The 19,295-nt window shown below is 40.3% G+C and overlaps 1 protein-coding gene across 8 annotated transcripts in view; it reads left to right on the top strand.

Moving 5' to 3' along the window:
- Window positions 1–1,410: 1,410 nt before the first annotated feature.
- The window catches only part of FCHO2 (FCH and mu domain containing endocytic adaptor 2), a 263,348-nt gene continuing 245,463 nt past the window's right edge, over window positions 1,411–19,295 (top strand). For 6 of the 8 annotated variants that reach the window (XM_043514278.1, XM_043514274.1, XM_043514273.1 and 3 more), the window contains exons 1-2: window positions 1,411–1,664; window positions 6,285–6,327. In XM_043514278.1, the coding sequence (XP_043370213.1) occupies window positions 1,426–1,664; window positions 6,285–6,327 (282 nt within the window). In that variant the 5' untranslated portion in view covers window positions 1,411–1,425. The remainder of the gene's footprint in view (window positions 1,665–6,284; window positions 6,328–19,295) is intronic. The other 2 variants (XM_038401529.2, XM_043514276.1) reach the window with 2 other exon arrangements.

The following is a 19,295-nucleotide window of genomic DNA, read 5'->3' as shown; positions in this document are numbered from 1 at the left end:
ACCTTCTGTGACAGATACTAGTCATAATGCACTATTGAAAAATACTCAGATACAATGCTGATGGGGGTAGTATAAGAACCTAAATTGAATGTCTTCCATTTGTACACAGAAAAAGTACAGTAAAGCACTGGCAGTAGAAACTTCCATACTCCAGGTGCTGCAGCTTAATTGTTTTGTAGCTCCCTCTTGTGTTGTCCCCATGATAATGTATATTGGAGAGGAGTTACCACTTCCTTAGCGGAGACTGATTTGGATTCCAGCCCTCAAGTGTCTACACAGGTCAGCCTGTTATTGGAAAGAGCTCCAGGCAGACATGGCATCTCTGCTGCTGCTTTTCTGCCTTTTGGCACAGTAGTTTAATCTCTGTAATGTGGGAGGATGTCTACCTGTTCTTCACACCTGGCTTCTATGAAGAGGGAAGATAACCAGTTTATCCATCCCCTGCTCTCTTCTTCAGTGTGGTGTTCAGTTTCTTACAATAAAGCTCCTGCTATTCTCAACCCCTTCTGAGGATGACTTTTATCGTTTCTAGGAATTTACTGCTATGGTCACAAACTTTTGACCTACAGTTATCATCAGTGTATGACAAGCCTGTTTTCATAGCTTGGAGCTGCACCATAAGCACAGTAGGGCTTGGCCCTGGAGTGATGGTCTTCTGGAGCTACTGATGGACCTGGCCAACTTACATCCATCTCACCTGCTTCTACGATATATGATAAAAGAGCGGATGTCCCCAGAACATGAATCCTTTTTTTAATTGAGCAGGAATTATGTTCTTTGGAAAGGTGCTGATGATGAAGTGAGCTGTAGCTCATGAAAGCTTATGCTCAAATAAATGTTCATCTCTAAGGTGCCACAAGTCCTCCTGTTCTTTTCAGAGCTGTACTATTCTTCTACCCTTAACTTCAATGTGTCAGGAACAGCGGTTTGGCCGCAGCGCTCATGTTGATCAGACAACCTCACCTGGAGCCCATCACTTAGCAGCCGCTACGGATAAGACGGAACTTGTCCGCCCCGGCATTGTAACCTTCCCCTCCCTGTTCACCTTTGCTTCTTGACTGGCTGAAGAAGGGAGGGTAGCTGAACTTTTTTTTTTTTTTTTGGAAACGTTTTGCTGAGGCAGACTTAAAACATTCCCGCCCTCTATCGAATCTGCCTCAAGCGTCGGGCTTTGCTGGTTGGGTGCGAAAGTTTTTTCCTTGACAGAGCCGGCTCCCTCTTTTACTATTTCAGTTCCCGCCACGCGTTAGAAGTGGCGAATAGCGTAGCAGGGCCTGTGCCGCCTGGGGCAGCCGCCCCGCCAGCGCTGCTGTAGAACTCAAGGCAGCGCGAATCCCGCGCTCTCCCACGGCCGGGCCCCGCTGAGGCCGAGCACCGCCCGCTCTCTACTCCCGCGCACGCCCTTGACCGGGGGAGGGGCGGACGATGCAGCGACACGCCTGCGCACTGGGGGAGGTGGCGGTGGCCGGCTGGCGCGTGCGCGCCAGGGCGGTTTGGGCTGCAGAGTGGCTGCCGCACAGTAAAGGGAAGGGCGGCGCACTGTGGCGGGCGGCGGCGGTGGCCGTTTCCTCCGTTGGGTCTTGGTGGCTGAGGCCGTCGGAGCCGGGCTCACCCAGCGCTGAGGCGGCGGCGCGGCCATGGCGTCTTTCGTGGAGAGTTTCTGGGTAGGAGCCGTTGGTTGTGTCCGCTCGGGCCGCGGCTCGCTCCTGCTCTGCCCGCTGCAGGGGAGGGACGGGAGTCGGCATAGCCGAGTCCTCTCCGGGCCAAGCCGCTCTGGCTCCTACGCCACCCCGAGGACTGGGCTTGGGCCTTGGTGCGGGAGGAGATGGGGGTCAGAGTCCCCTCGCTTGTGCGCCGTATCCCCGGCCTCTCCCGCTGCGGGCAGTCCTGGGACCTCCCCGCCTCGCGTCTTTGCTGGGGACGGGACGGGACTGGGGTGTCTGGGACGCACACGGAGCCCTGCTGCTGAAGGACCCGTGAGCCGGTCCCCTCTGGCACGGGGCGCAGCTGAGGCTGGGGTGCCCTTTTGACGAGTGTCTCTATTGCAGCTGTGGGGAGCCGGCTCCCTTGGTCGCGCCAAGGCTAGGGGCAGGCTGCTGTAGGGAGAAGCTGGCACAACTCGCTGTGCGCTGCTGTTGGATATGCACCGATTCACGGTCCTGCAAAGCACTAGCAGGACATACTCCAGACATGGTGACTTCTGTGGCATTACCGACCATTTATCTCGAGGGATGCACTGGAAGGGAACTCCAACTAGGTCTCATTCGTTCCTAATCTTTTTGTTGGTTAAAACTCATACTTGAAAGTTAGAGGTTAGTCATTTAACTTTTCATACCACAAAACTGCCCCGGTAAACAGCACCGATTCCAGCGTACTGCACTTGTATTAGAAAACACAACTGTGCTTCCGAAGTCATGCCCTCCCAGTGAAAATTGTTTTTCTGCCAACATAGTGGGAGCGATGCAGAGTTACGACAGGAATTTATAGCTTCCAGAATTATTAGTTTAAATTATCCTGTAGTTTTAACTAATTTACTGCATTGTCTCTCTGCTACTACAATGACTTTTTTTTAAATTTTAGAAATACCTGAATGGAGAGAAATGAACTAAATGTTTTGAGAAATCGGTAGTCTTAATTTACTGATTTGAGTTACTTACAGAACTGTGAATAATGGATACATGTGCATTGTAAAGAATTTTGATTTGTTTTAACTGGATTAATCCTTTCCTGAGAAAAATTACAAATCATTGAAACCTAGCTTAAGCCGGTGTGTAGAATTTTTAAAGTAGCCTTCTACACTGATAGGTCTTAATTCAAATTTAGATTTTAAGTTTTAGTGTGTTTATCGTCAAAAGTCTTATGTGTAACTTGAAGGGCTCTGTTTTTATTGTAGAAACATATGGCCCTTTTAAATGTAAAGCCCATAGGTGTGTATATAATCTTGTGGGCTCCTAGAGCTCTGATGTCGTTGCCTTAATGTTTTTATATACAAAGGTTTACAAATGAACCAAGATAGTTTCAAAGGATGTATTTGCTAAAAATTGAGCAAGGATAACATCAGAAGGGAAAGTGTTACTTTCAGATTTGTCTGCTTTGTAAATATGAATAATAGTTCTCCTTATTTACAGTAAACTAATTTTATAAATATAGTGGAAATTTTAAGAAATAACCGCAAACATGTTTTGTTTGCAGTCTTAATTTCAACAACTTTATTAAAACTGTATGTTATTAAATCCAATGTAAAAATTCTGAACAATACTACAGCATTGGAGGGGAATGTATGTTTAACTACATATGAAAAATTTCTGTAGCTTTGTAAATAGCATTTAAAAGGATGCTTGGTAATGTTTGGTGTTAGTTGGTTAACACTAGGAACAAACTGTGGTAACCTTTGGTGTTTTAACAACAGATACAAAAATAAAATCACACATCTGAAAATTTAGTTCCTACTGTTAACCAAGAAGCATAAAATTATTGTAACTGAGGTAGGCCCTTTAACTGTTTTGATGTCCAGTTGTGCTTTCTGTCTCACTGGCAAGTCGATATCACTCGTGCATTACTCTGTGGGGAGTTCATATGCACATTCTTCCCCAGGATCCTCCAAGAGAGTGTTCCCTAGAAGCTATAGCATGATGAGGCACAGCAGGTGTGTGTGCACACTGGGACAGGAGAGAATGAATGTTACTGAGCATATGTGGGTAGACCTGAGAGCAACACCATTATTCTCCTCTCCTTGGAAGACCCTTAAAGACATCAGTAGGGCAGTAGCACTCCTCCCTTCTTTTTTTTGTTTTATTCAAGGAATCTAAAAAAATAAACTGCTTGTGGTATTCAAAGGGTTCTTAATCAAAACTTTTTAAAAGTCTTAATTACTTAATTAAAATACCAACAAGTTGATCATGTCTTTAATTTTGAATGAAACATTTTTCACATGTCAGAAAATATTGCGTATCTATAAAATCTCAAACCAAAGGTATATTATTGTCTATAGTACAGTCAAATAAAATGTAGTTTAGCGCATTTTTAATGTTTAAAGCTTAGTCTATCCCCATCAACATTTCAGATCAATTCATTGTTCAATATCATTCTTTCCTCGTTTCAGAGAAGACAGAATGTAGACCCTACAATTCCAAATGTATTAAAATATGTAAATGCTCAACATTTTTATAGTTCAGACAATAACAGGGAAAAAATAATCCGGTGCACTTGGATTTACAACATCTATCCAACAAAGGTATAATTTAAACATATAACACACCACCTCTGTGTACCTTTACCGACTACTTCACGTTTTACCTAGTGGATAGAACACTGAACTAGGACTTGGGAGAACTGAGTTCTTCTATTCCCCGCTTGGCCACTGGCTTGCTGGGTGACCTTGGGAAGTGACTTTACCTTCTTGTTTCCCCATGTGTAAAACAAGGATAATTTTCGAAAGCACTTTGAGATTGAATGATGGAAAGCACAATATAAGAGCTAGGGATATTTATTACATAACATTTGGTTACTTTTTTTTTCGTTACAACTCTTCATTTATTATTTTAGAGAAAGGAGGCTGGCCGTGAAGGGGAAATATATTTAGACTACATTCTTCAGTAACTATTTTAAGTGATTGCAGTTCTTGAAGCTCACTTGTTGTGTGCCCTTGCCGAACCGGAGTATGTTCCAAGATTTTAGAATAAACGTTTATGTAGCAGAGAGATCCAAATTCAATCCACAAAGTTGTGAATTAGATGTTCATAGTACTGTGATTACAAATGATCAACATGGTTTGATGCGAATCCAAAGTGGAATTGAAATCTGGAGAAAAAAGTCTCAAAATGTACAGTTCAGGATTCCTTTAGAAGGAAAAGGATGAGACTTTCAGAGAAAGGAATGTTTGGGGTAGAAAATGAAATCATAGTTTTGTAATGAATCCATACATCTCTGGTGTTGGAATGTACACCAGTCGAAACTGCACATATGCCAATGGGAAACTAAACCATCGATCTTGTGCCTTAAATGGGCCTCCACTGGCTTAAATGCTTATCCTCTTGGTAGTCATTAGGGAATACTCCAGAAATCTGATGGTCTGGTCTGATTCCATTCAGAATAGGGCAGTGACGCATGTAAACACCCTATTTATGTAATTCTGTCTCCAGTACACTAGGCTGCTACTTTTAAGGACTTTTTTGAGAAAATGATTCAGTAATGTACTGATGTAAACAAAACAAATGTATTTAAAATATATTGTTTTCTTTTCAGTGGTGAAGATTAAGAAACTTTTTAAATAATAGGTTACCATTAAAAATGGCAACATTTAGAATTTGAACAGAGGGCATGGTTGTTTTTTTTTTTTTTGAAGGGAGGAAAAAGTGAAAAGTAGATATTTTTTAGTGTTTGTATTCTATGGGAATATTTTAAAATGCAGTACAGTAACAGAAAAAAAGGATATATTGCTTTAAAACAAGTTTCATACAGGTTTTTGTTGTTGTAGGGTAAAAATGTAGATTATAAATGATTTTTGAATTCATTGTTATGAGATAGCGTTCCAAGCATTCAAATCACTTGACTCAACACTCCTAATTAGGATGTTGTTACAGAACAATGGGTACCTACTGTTATAGACAATGTATGCTGACTTAAAGCAGAAATATCAGTGAAATAAAATGCTTATGAAAAGTATTCCCATTGTAAAAAAAAAATTGTAATTTGTCACTTAATGTGTTTTGATACTGATGCAGTAGAGTAACAATTGCTCCCTTACTCTAAATAATGACTGGATGTTATCTTGCTACTTTTCTAGAAGAGGCCCACTGGAAACTCCGTCCAAACTTATTAAAATGTTTTATGAAGAAGCTAGGTACTGAGTAGCTGAAGTTCGGGAGTTGAGGAAGAAAAAAGAATATGTTCAGTGAATAAGTGTTGTTCAGGACTTAAATAACTGGTACATATTCCATGTGGTATTAATTTGACTAGAATTGTGGTTCCCAGACTGTCATCTGCAGAATAAAATATTTCAAGTGCAGACTAGCAGAGATTGAGATGTTGGGAAGGGATCATGGGCCATAAAAGGATCTCTTTTTTTAGATGTTGACTCAAAATTTATAGTTGGAGAACACTTGGACCAAACTGATGGTTTTCAAACTGCTCGGCACCCTGAAGGGGGTGTCGATGAGGTTATCGGGGTGGGGGGTGCGAGGATATGACTGGTTAAGCATTTTTCTTATTTTTTCAGGGTTGCTGAGAAATTTCTCAAAGGTGAAAAAAATATTACTTGTTCTTTTGACTATATTTTTCCACAGATGTACAGCCCTCATTGTCCTTCCTCATTTGTATGGAGACAAAGTGGGTGAGATAATCTTTTTATTGGACCAACATCAGTTGGTGAAACAGAAAAGCTTTTGAGTTTATATAGAGATCTTCTTGGGAAAGGTACTCAGAGTGTCACAGCTAGCTTCAAGATGGAACAGATTACTAAGCATAAGGAGTTATGACATCTTGGAAAAGACCATTCAGTGTGAAATGGGCAGTTAACAACACCTCTGCAGTCGTAGGACAAAGGAGGGTTAGTAGATTACAGATTGTTGTAATGAGCCATAAATCCAATGTTTTTTTTTACTGAGTTCATGAATTTTAGTTTCTAGCAAAGTTATGAATTTAAGCTCCTGGGCTTGTCTTTTGAAGGTGTTCTGCAGGATTGAGAGGTCAAATGTGGAGTGATCATTTTGTGAAAAGTGTTTGCTCATGGGTATTTTTGTATTTTCAGAAAGAAGTAAGTTCATTTCGGAGCGTGGTAATTGCCTTGTTTCACCCACATAGTTGTTGTTAGGTCATTTAGCACACTGAATGAGGTATACCAAATGTTGTGCTATGTATGTGTAGTACCCCTGGATCTTGAAAGGTGTGTTATGGACCCTATTGATCATCATGGCAATAGAGATATGTTTGCAGGTTTTGCATCTGTTATGACAGGATCTGGTGTTGCTTTGAGTTGGTGTGCCCTCATCTGTGTGTTTGTGATGATGAGCTTGGTGAGGTGGGGGCATTGTTTGAAGGCTAGAAGAGGGGGTTGGAGAAAGATTTCTCTCAGGATGTGGTTCCTTTTGGATAGAGGTTTTAATTGCTTGATGATACACTTTATATTTTCCAGTGTGGGGAGGTATGTGACAACTAGAACTGTGTGCCTGGTGCTTCCCACCCTATATTGAAGCAGGTTACCCTGGGATATTTGGGTGGTCCATTCCATGATGTGATCTACTTCTCTGGGGGAAAAAAAAAAAAGAGTACTTGTGGCACCTTCTGCGAATACAGACTAACACGGCTGCTGTTCTGAAACCTACTTCTCTGGAGTGTCCTTATTTGGTGAAGACTTTTTAAAGTATGTTAAGATGTATATCCTGGATTTTCTTTTCAGAGTATATTCTGTGGTATCTTTCAGAGTTAATCTGTATTCACAAAAAGAAAAGGAGTACTTGTGGCACATTAGAGACTAAGAAATTTATTTGAGCATAAGCTTTCATGAGCTACGGTGAAGTGAGCTGTAGCTCACAAACTCTTATGCTCAAATAAATTTGTTAGTCTCTAAGGTGCCACAAGTACTCCTTTTCTTTCTGTGGTATCTGTAAGCCTGGTTGTATTTGGGGTGGTTACTGGATCCGTGAAGGTAAGTGTAGTGATCTGTGGGTTTCTTGTGTATGGTCATGTGTAGGATTCCATTGTTGAAGTTGATCATGGAGTCGGAAATTGATGCTGGTGTGGGAGTGGAGTCCTCCCTAGGATTCTTGGAAATGGAAGAGGGAATTTTGGGGTCCGATTTTGCAGTGGCACTGCAGAGACAATATGCTTGAATGGCAGCCACTGATAACATTTAAAAATATATATATAGCAGGATATCCTTTTTTCAGGGGATCTCAAAACTTTCCTCAAATACAGGCATCATGTCACATACACCATTGCAATGAAATCACCTGTGAAATGTGGCAGCTATTTAAGTATGTACAACAGTCTTATTCAGCTGTTCAGGACAAGGGGTGAAGAGCATGTTATCCAATTAAAACGGTAGGAAATATAGATACATTGCAGTTTAATCAGTTTGGAAATCATTGGTGATTCATTTTATATCCATACATCTATCTCAGACTTGCTCATGTCCAGGTGCTACAACTCTTCTGCATACAGAGCTTGCATTGGAATTAATGAGAATTCTTGTAGGATTAGGCCGTTAATCTTTTCATCTACTGCAATGACATCTAATGTAATTTCTAAGAAGACCCTTCAGCCTAAGTCTTGTAAGGTAGCTAACTACTGCAAACATTTAGCCATCTGCCAGCTGTTCCAAGGGTAGATTATTTCATGAAGCACAAGGAAAAAGTACTGGCTGAATTACCAGAGTGAGAGAAACATTCACTGTTGCATACTAAGTTCCCAGACGTTGCTGCTATTAGAATAGTTTCACAGCAGCTGAGGAATCTGATCCAACACAACCCCCAAATTGCCAAAATGAGTCACAAAGAGTACACACCCTAAATTAAAGGTGAAGAAATCTTCCTCACCATATCTTATGGTTGCTTCCAATGTTTCCTCTAATTTTTTCCATCCATGTACGAAATACATTTTGTTATGTGCACTGAGGTACGTGCCTATGTGCTTCACAAGTAGAAACAAAAAACCTAGATTTTTTTTTTAAAGTTACCATAGGGATAATTACTCCAGCCAGGACAGGTTAGGCATTTTAGAACTCACTACTCAAAGAATTAAATTTAAGTGTAAGATAAATAAAAATTATGAAATGCATAGACCAGTCAAAACACTAAAATAACACTTTGAAAGAATAAAATTACAGAGAATATATGTGCATTGCAAGAAGTACCCAAAAGTAACAACAATACAAATGTGTTGGGAGGTGAGTGAGACACAAACTGTGTGTGTGTGTGTGTGTGTGTGCTGGCTGCTGGGGAAAGTCATGCACTATCTCTTTAAAACAGTCAATGAAAGCTCTCCTGAGCCCTGTTGTCTCCCCTTCCCTGCGGAGATGGGGTGCAGGGGGAATCGGGGCGGGGGAGAGAGAGACAGGTGTGAGCTGGCTGCTGAGGAAATCTCAAACAGTACACTGTCTCTTTAGGAAAGGCACTCAGACACTCATCATTCAGACCGCAGCAGCTTAGAGTCCTCCTGAGCCAGTGGCTGTTTTTAATAGAGATCAGCAACTCCATGCACTGGGTGTTTAGCCTCAAGGCCACCACGAACTGACAAGGCCTAAATTCTCTTTCAATAAACAACAAAGTCCAACGGGTTTTGAAAGGCTTCAAAAAGTTTTGCTGGTTTGCCATTAACCATCACTCTGTCAGGATCTTTCCGTCAGACCTTTTATTCTATGGCCCTTGGTCACTGAGTCCTGAATGTTTGTTTTGAGGCTACAAGATCAAGGTTGGGTTTTGGTTTTGGTTTTGAAAACTTTTCACATTACACCCTTTCCCCATTCCTATTCCTTGGTGTTAAGACTTGGTGCTGCAGGAAATCCAGTTGCTCCTGACAAAGACCCGGGGGGGATAAAAAATCAATTTTTTTTAAATAAAAAAATTGCTTTTTTCCTCAAAAAGCATTTTATCAAAACAATCCCATTTAAATTAAAAAAATCCAATCTAAAGATCGTTTTAATTTAAGATACATTATAGCTCAAACATATCTCATCATGAAATAGGAATTATTCTAATTTCTATAGTATGAGACAGTATAGTCTTGTAATGTTTAAGAAAAGTTTTGTAAATGAGTTCCAGTAGTTCATGAATTAGGGACCCACTTTTATGGGGTTCTGCAGGGTACTGTATAGATTATTTAGGTTTCTATCTACTGTGACACAGTTTCTCCTCTACCTTGGTGGGTCTTGCACTTATTGGCGGATTTGTTCGCCTCAGAGATTTACGGCAGCCCTCAGTTTGGCCGTTTTCATGAACCCACAGTCCAGGTCAACTTCTCCTGTGTCTGACTAGGAGCTGGGAGGTTTGGGGGGAACCCAGGCCTACCCTCTACTCCAGGTTACAGCTCAGGGCCCTGTGGAATGCAGCTGTCGAGAGTGCCTCCTGGAACAGCTGTGCAACAGCTACAACTCCCTGGGCTACTTCCCCATAGCCTCCTCCCAACCCCTTCTTTATCCTCACCATAGGACCTTCCTCCTGGTGTCTGATAATGCTTGTACTCCTCAGTCCTCCAACAGTCCACGTTCTCACTCTCAGCTCCTAGTGCCTCTTGCTCCCAGCTCCTCACACGCACACCACAAACTGAAGTGAGCTCCTTTTTAAACCCAGGTGCCCTGATTAGCTTGCCTTAATTGATTCTAGCAGCTTCTTGATTGGCTGCAGGTGTTCTAATCATCCTGTCTGTCTTAATTGTTTCCAGAAGGTTCCTGATTGTTCTGGAACCTTCCCTGTTACCTTACCCAGGGAAAAGGGACCTAATTAACCTGGGGCTAACATATCTGCCTTCTATCACTCTCCTGTAGCCATCTGGCCTGACCCTGTCACACTACCCAATGGGACTCAGCAGTCGGTCTAGAAGATACCATCAGAGCTGCCTAGTTTTGCAGTTCTCAAACTGTGGATTTGTGTCTCCAGGGATAACATGCTTGTTAATAGCAAAAATGTTTTAAAATAAATAAATATATAGAGGTGAGAAGTAACAGACTTCAGTCCAGTCCAGACAGCCCCCCAATCTGAAGCAAATACTCACCAGCAACCACACACCACACAGCAGAACCACTAACCCAGGAACCTATCCTTGCAACAAAGCCCGTTGCCAACTCTGTCCACATATCTATTCAGGGGATACCATCATAGGGCCTAATCACATCAGCCACACTATCAGAGGCTCGTTCACCTGCGCATCTACCAATGTGATATATGCCATCATGTGCCAGCAATGCCCCTCTGCCATGTACATTGGCCAAACTGGACAGTCTCTACGTAAAAGAATGAATGGACACAAATCAGACGTCAAGAATTATAACATTCAAAAACCAGTTGGAGAACACTTCAATCTCTCTGGTCACTCGATCACAGACCTAAGAGTGGCTATACTTCAACAAAAAAGCTTCAAAAACAGACTCCAACGAGAGACTGCTGAATTGGAATTAATTTGCAAACTGGATACAATTAACTTAGGCTTGAATAGAGACTGGGAATGGATGAGTCATTACACAAAGTAAAACTATTTCCCCCTGGTTTCAGAGTAGCAGCCGTGTTAGTCTGTATTCTCAAAAAGAAAAGGAGTACTTGTGGCACCTTAGAGACTAACAAATTTATTAGAGCATAAGCTTTCGTGAGCTACAGCTCACTTCATATTTCCCCCTGGTATTTCTCCCTCCCACCCCACCCCCCACTGTTCCTCTGATATTCTTGTTAACTGCTGGAATTAGCCTACCTTGCTTGTCACCATGAAAGGTTTTCCTCCTTTCCCCCCCCTGCTGCTGGTGATGGCTTATCTTAAGTGATCACTCTCCTTACAGTGTGTATGATAAACCCATTGTTTCATGTTCTCTGTGTGTGTGTATATAAATCTCTCCTCTGTTTTTTCCACCAAATGCATCCGATGAAGTGAGCTGTAACTCACGAAAGCTTATGCTCTAATAAATTTGTTAGTCTCTAAGGTGCCACCGGTACTCCTTTTCTTTTTGCGAATACAGACTAACACGGCTGCTACTCTGAAACATTTGAAGTTACAAACTCTGATTTACCGGTTGTTATATTTTATCTGCTTTCACCTCTCAATAATTTTTTTCTTTTTTTTGTAGCTAATAACTTATACTTAGTTTACTATAGAATTGGCTGCCAGCGTTGCATTTTGTGTAAGGTCTGGAGTACCAATTGATCTGGGGTGAGTGACTGGTCTCTTGGGACTGGGAGAAAACTGATGTGTGTTTTGGTTTTAATAATCTTTTATCACAAGTTTGTTTGGGTTTCTGGATAGACTGGAGAGGCTAAGGGGACTGTCTGTGACTCCATGGCAAGACTGGTATAATGATCCACGAGTTCACATTTATTACTGACTTGGTGAAATCTAATTATAGAATATACCACCAGTTTGGGGTGTCTGCCCTTATTTTCTGAAAGTCTGCCCTGAGATAGGCACTCACAGTGGTTAGCCACTCCAGACAGCATGACAATCATTTTATTCCAGATACTTCCCAATCAACAAAAGATGAGGGTACTGACTCATCCTGAATCTGTATCTGGTCCATGAAAATGTCAAAGATCACTCTGGGAGCAAGTGTATCTTTGCCTCTTCTAGAGTGAGTCCTTTCTCCAACCTCCCCGCACTCACCAGCAGTGGGAAGCGGAGCGCCGTGGCTGGGAGGTGGTGGGGTGGAGTGGAGTGGGCTGGGGCCGTGTTGCTCCGCTTCCTGCCGCTGCTGATGAGTGCCTGTCGGGGTGGGTGGTGTGGATAGGGGTTGGAGCAGTCAGGGGACAGGGAGCGGGGGGGTTGGGTAGGGGGTGGGGTCCTGGGGGTGATTAGGAACGGGGTCTCTGGAGGGGGTGGTCAGGGAACAAGGAACGGGGGGGAGGGCAAAGCATGTTCGATATAATGCGGTCTCACCTATAACGTGGTGAGATTTTTTTGTCTCCTGAGGACTGCGTTCTATCAGGGTAGAGGTGTACTTAAAGGGACAACTTTTTCTCAGCACACAATTGGAGAATATATGAGCCTACTAAACACTGCTCTCAATGCAAAACCTTCCTGTCCCAGGATATGATCAAAGCAGGGCTTTGGACCGGAGCCCGGAGCTGGAGTGCGGAGCAGTGGAGCTGCAGATTTTAGCCTGGAACTGGAGCGGAGCCGGAGCACAGAAAATCTTGACTGCTCAAGTTTTTTTTTCATTTTCAATCCAAAATGAATGATATTTAGCAAGAAAGTCCTAAAGGTGCCAAAAAGTTTCAGATTGTATAACAATTGATATTAACATCTACTTTACCACTTTACGTAATATGTTAGTTATTCTCATTTTGGCCGAAATCAAGATTTAATATATAGATATGTTTTATTAAAGAATCAGATAATTATCAGACATCCGGCAACACTGCAGACTGCTCCCACCCTTGTGCCAAGGTTAGGCCATTACGTACTTGTGTAGATTAGTTAGATAGGTTAGTATGTGTTGATACTACTTTTGTAAGGGTTGATCAACGAGACGTGCTGAGTGCTGTGATTACGGAAAAGTGTGATGCAAGACGCAACATTTAACATATCACAAACAGGTTTATTGCAAAAAAAATGTTTTTGTTTATTGATATATTAAGATATTGCAAGAGATATTAACCACTTAAGCTCATGTCTCACACGGGCTCCTGTTACCAGTACATTTGTTCATTTGTAAATGCTCCCGTATCACTCTGGCGGACTTATTTTATGTCATCTGTTTAATGGTCTTTTGGTAATGTTGCTTGTAATTTTAAATTTACTGAAAAAGTCGCATGCAGCAGGCATATAAATATACAGTAAACATTTTTGCATAAATTGGGAGTGGGTTTTGTGATATATCCAGATGATTGGAAAATGTCCAACACACCTTTGGGGGTGAATACTTAGGTCATTTTTAAGAAAAAACATTTCTGTGAACAAGTGTCCTAAAATTCTTCCTAAGGGATCTACAGTCCTTTCAAAGTGATGAAAAGTTAATTTCTGATTGATATCTCAAAAATGCTTTAATATAAAGTAATGAAATTGTCTGTGTCTTAGCGTTAGTATGTGCTACCATATTACATTATCCAAAATTATTTAAACCATAGGCGTCCCGAACTATGGTAATTTTTATTTCATATTTCAAGGAAGACTTGTCGTCAACTGTGCCTGGCTATGAGCGGTAATATTATGTACCATAATAAGTTGTTAATTTTTGGTTATTATTTATTATTACGTTTAAAATTTATGGTTCCAAAGTTGAAAAATAAGTAAAATTGTTTGTATCATTCTGAGTATCTAAGCAGATTAAAATTTTTTAAAGAGTTTTCTCGGAAACTGTTAATTGTACAAAATAACTTAAGAGTACCATTTTAATGCATGTTTTAGCATTAAATCATATTCCAGAGGCGCATCTGTTAAATAGTCGAAGATTTAAAAAATATTAAATAAAATTGGCCCGGTCCCACCACTTCACGACGCCTGTAGTTAAAATAATTTTATTTGAATGGTGTTGTATGATAGAACTTTGGAAATAAACTTTAACGGGAAAGCGGATTCAAATTGCAAGCACAGTCCTTTTAGTAAAGAGAGCAAATTTTCAGAAATATGTTTTTGCTTCATCAGCCTGAATAGATTATACAAGAGAGAACCTGTTGTATAATCTATTCAGGCTGATGAAGGAAAAACATATTTCCGAAAATTTGCTCTCTTTACTAAAAGGACTGTGCTTGCAATTTGAATCCGCTTTCCCGTTAAAGTTTATTTTTAACCATGTAACGTGTAGCCTCGTTATTTCCCAACAATTAATGTTGTAGAACAGTGATAACACGTACTAAAGCTAAGGCACATACCAAATTTCATTGATATATCTATATAAAAGCGTTTTGGAGATATTAATTAAAAACTTGGAAAATATTTTGAATATTTTTACCGCAAAATTTCATAAGAAAAACTAACTTAATTATGTATATTAAAATACTTCTTACTTCATTAAAAGTGTAAATATGTTAAAATATTAAAATATACTTTAATAATAATTTTGTTTAAAAGAAAATGTGATCGCTTTTGTCGAAAATCCAAAATAAATTCAAAGTACCTTAAGTGGTTAAGATATCACAAGTGGGTACATTATTAAAAAAAAATGTAATGTTTTTGTTCATTGCTTTTCGAAGATCATAACAAGAACATTTGGATGCAGTAGTAGCACAAGAAGATTTGGCCATGCCTTCAACAACAAAAAATCAGATCTGCCCCCCATGATTGATAGCCGATTTATGGAAAAGAATCTCAATGACATCTTTACTTTTGAATTTGAAAAGCCCAAGTTTGGGTTTTGGGGAAAAGCAAAGAAGAAATCGGCAACGTTCAAGGTGGAAAGGGAAGTGAATGGCGAGCTCAAACCATGTAGCTTCAAGACAAGTGAAGCAAGTGCTATGAAAAGTTTCAACCTTTGGCAGCATGTAAAATGTAATCATCCTGAAAACTATGCGGGGCTCTGGTTACAAAAAAGGACCAGGAAGATGAGGCAAAACAGAAAGCTGACGTGGCTAAACGACGTTCATCTGGCTCTTTGAAAACTCCTGGAGAAAAGATTTTTTGCAGAGCTTCATCTGAAAAGAAACCCAAAATTTGAGCAAACAAAACTTGACTCATATTTGAAGTCCTCAAAGGTTACAGTCACCAGGGATGCCAATACTTTCCGTGAAGGGCTGATGGAAATAGTTTGCTTGAGTTCAACCCTGCTCACTACTTTCAGGCTAAAAAACAAAGGATTCCAAAAAATTGCAGATAAAATGGGTCGGCAGCTTGGCGTTTCAACGGGGCACGATGCGGTTCGTCATTTAATTGTCAGCACAGCTGAGTCTGGTTGCGAAGAGCTCAAGAGAGCTTTGGAGCAAAAATTGTGCTACCTGAAAATGGATGCGGCAGCCCATGGAAACAGATTTTCTTCAATCAATGCTCAGTACTGCAAAGAAGGAAAAGATAAAGCTGTGGTAAAAACCTTGGACATAATTGACACTGAAGGGTGTCACAATTCTTCATACGTGAAAAGTCAAGAAAAAGCTATTCTAGAAAAATTTGGGATCAGTAAAATGTAAGTGCTGAGCATCTGCGTTGACAATGCAGCAAAGGTGACATGTGCCGTCAAAAATTTCAGCGAGGACAATGAAACCATTTCTACTTCTGAGAACAGGGATGTGGACAGAACTGAAGCTATTTTGCCTGATGAAGGAACTAAAAGAATAGATGAAATCAAACTCAACATGGATGCTGCTGCGCAATGGGTTAATGACTCTAGCCTCATACTTCCAACATGGCTTCATGAGGACAACTCAGAAGTCCAATTGATAAGGTGTGGTATTCACACTCTTCAGTTGGCAATCTGGGATGGACTGAACAAAGAACATGCCAAGAAATTTCTGGCAAAAATTTGACAAGTCGTTGTCAAACTACAAACCAAGTATTTGAAGTGTTCTACTTGATCTACATGAGATAACTGAATCATTGGATACTGTGACTCGCTGTGGTTCAACATTTGCGATGATTGATTGGCTTCTCGTTTTTCAATCTTACTGTGAACAAGTGGCTGCTGCTGGAACAAAAGAACTCAAGTTAACAAAAGCTGAATGGGACGAAGTGAAGAACCTGCGAGACCTCTTGGCAAAGCCAAACCAAACAATCGTGAATCTTCAAGCTGTCTATGTAACCCTGGGAGTTTTAATGAAGGAATGGCGAAAACTGTCAAAATTCTTGCAAAAAAAATGGTGGACAAATTGCAGAAGGAATTCTATCCTCCATGCAGAAACGCAAAGAGAAGCTTTTTGACAATATTTATTTCCTTGCTGGAGTTTATGTTAACCCCCGATATTGGATTCTTCTTACTTCAAGGGAAATACCAAAGGCAAAGGAAGGGCTCCTTGATATTGCTCGATGACTTGAAAAACAAAATCTATTGCTACATTTGAACTCGGCAAAAGAAGTTGAAGAAAATGAAACACAACAAAAGGAGTCATCAACAATCGAATTTGCAGTTTCGGAAAGTTCACATCCTTAAGAAATAGCAGGCTGTTCTCAAACTTCCGTCTCCACTCTGACCTTGTTTGAGCATCCATCCTGAGTTGTCTTCAAGCATCACAGGGAAATGGAGATAATTCAAGCACCAATTCTTAAGAAGATGACGCCTTCGAAAAGGAATTGGATAAACAAGAAAGATGCAGCCGAGTTTCTGCGATTCATAATTGTAATGAAGCATTATTCAAGAGAAACTTTTGGGAAGATTGTGAGGTGATGGATTCTATTGATAAGCTAAAAGTTGTCTGTTTTTGAGGCCGTTGACAGCTACCCACACCGCATTCAGGCTGCCTGTAGAATTGCTTCGAGCATGCCAACAACTCAAGCTAGTGTAGAGCAACAGTTTTTGGCTTTAAAGTAAATTTTAAATGATTTACAGCAGGCTATGAAAGATGACTTGATTGCTGCAATAATTTTTTACAGAATGAATTATGAATGATTCTAGTTTGTATCATTGTTGATATTTAAATTGTTTTAAAAGTCTGAATAAAATTTTTTTCAAAATTACAGTGTGCACTTTTTTATTTAGTTAAAAATTAATTTGAGACGGAGCGCAGTAAGAGCGGAGCTGGAGCAGTCACTATTGGTGTTGGAGTGGAGCAATTCAAAAATTTGATTGTGCCAAATCTCTGGATCAGACATTTTTGCTGCCAGACTGATATGCAAGAAACAACTAATGACAATTAGAACAATGCTATGAATGTTGCTACTGATGTCCGCAAATTAATTTTTTAAAAGTTATGGCACATCGCTGTACAAGGCAACCTCATTTGACCCTGAGATCCCAGTGGAAGCAAGAAATTTGGGCTCTTGCATCACATGCAGATGACAATCAATTCAATCAGCATTTGGAAATAGATTTCCATATTTCTCTTGTCCAAACTGTAGCAACCACAAATGTGGTATCAGGAAAAGGGAGCCTATGCTTGGAGGCTCCACATCAAAGGACTTGGTATATTCAGGAAAAACAATTACACAATGTTTTGGATGGGAGGGTAGTCCTGGATGCATTCAGTTCTTTCAGATTACTGTTATCCCAAAAGGCGGTGTGGTTGAGAAGTACTATTGGGCCACTGTTTATATAAAACAGTAAGGAGTATAAAACAGTATAAAACGTTAGATTCTTCAAGGTCAGAAAATCTTGCATATGTAGGACTGGTTACAGGATTAGGAGTTTTCAATCAGTTTTTCCAGTGAATGTTCCGGAATAGAAAGCTACTCATCTTCATACAGCACAGAGAAAAAACTCCATTAGCAAGATATGTCTATCCACTTTAGAAATAGGCTCTTGCAGTTGTCTTGGAGCTCAGGAGCAACACAGGTTTAATAATCCTAACAGTCCTGTACTGGCCCAGTTGGGTAGGGTTCTAAATGCCATTGTAGATGGTCAAAGCCAGTTCCATCAGATTGAGAATCTGGACTCAAATCTTCATACTGACTGGGATGCACTGCTCCATCCCATCCCAGGAGACTTTCCTTAACAGCCTGGCTGCTGACAGGATAAGGAGCTCATAGGCATGGTGATCTTCAAGAATATGCTTTGTTTCTGGTGTTTTTGGAAGTCATCTACCAGAAGGACCTACACTTCCAATCGGAAGAGTTCGTAATGTGTCTCAAAACAAAAATCCCTTTTAAGTTTACTTTAAAACTTTGAGGCCTGATTCTCCTTACACCAGTTTTACACTAATACTGTACCACTTGATTGCAGTGGAGTCACCTGATTTACGCCAGTGTGAGTGAAATAAGTTAGTTCATTTGTATATTAATAAACCTTAATGAATAGCATATTTAACTGAATTTGTGGAGGAGGAATTGGTTTTAAAATAAGTTATGAATATTTGAAAATACAGACATGAGCATGCACAGTTTAAAGTTCCAAAAAGAAGCATTCAAAAATCAGTAAATCTCATGTTAAAGTTGTTCCAGCAAGGAGATCTCTGCTACAGATGTGTTGTTTTCTGCTCCTCTTCTGCTTGTTAAATGTAAGCCTTGTCATAATCTGGTTAAAATATTACTTAAAATATACATACTTTGGAATATGACAGAGTTAGTAGTGCTGGGGCAATTGTAAATCTTAGAATTAACTGATTTTATGATAACTGATCTGACAACTTTATCTTTGCAGTTAATTCTAGAGTTTTGCACTTAATATTAAAAATGAGCTCTTTAGAGTTGACCAGAGCCCCAACAAAGAGAGACAAATATTCCTAGTCTTGTTTTGTGGTGAATGAGGAAGAGAGTAATTTTAATATGAACGCAATTAGTTGTTCTTTTTCTCATGTGTGTGGAAGCAGCTCTATTTTCTTTCACCCTTTGCATGCATACACAATAATTAACATTTGTCAGAAGGCTTTTTGTTTATAAGGTAGTGAACTAACTGTCGTAGGTGTGACGAGGAGTTAAGTAATAATTTTTTATTGAACCAACCTGTGTTGGTGAGAGAGACAAGCTTTTCTTGTATGTGGCTTGAAAGCTTTCCTGTCTCTCCAACAGAAGGTGGTCCAATAAAATATATTTCCTCATTCACCTTGTTTCTCTAATGTCAATGGCTGGATATGGCTACAACTACA

The sequence above is a fragment of the Dermochelys coriacea genome, chromosome 5 (genome assembly GCF_009764565.3).
Source record: "Dermochelys coriacea isolate rDerCor1 chromosome 5, rDerCor1.pri.v4, whole genome shotgun sequence".
NCBI lineage: Eukaryota > Metazoa > Chordata > Testudines > Dermochelyidae > Dermochelys > Dermochelys coriacea.
Note: the sequence above shows the minus strand (reverse complement) of the source record. Positions and strands in the feature narration are given on the sequence as shown.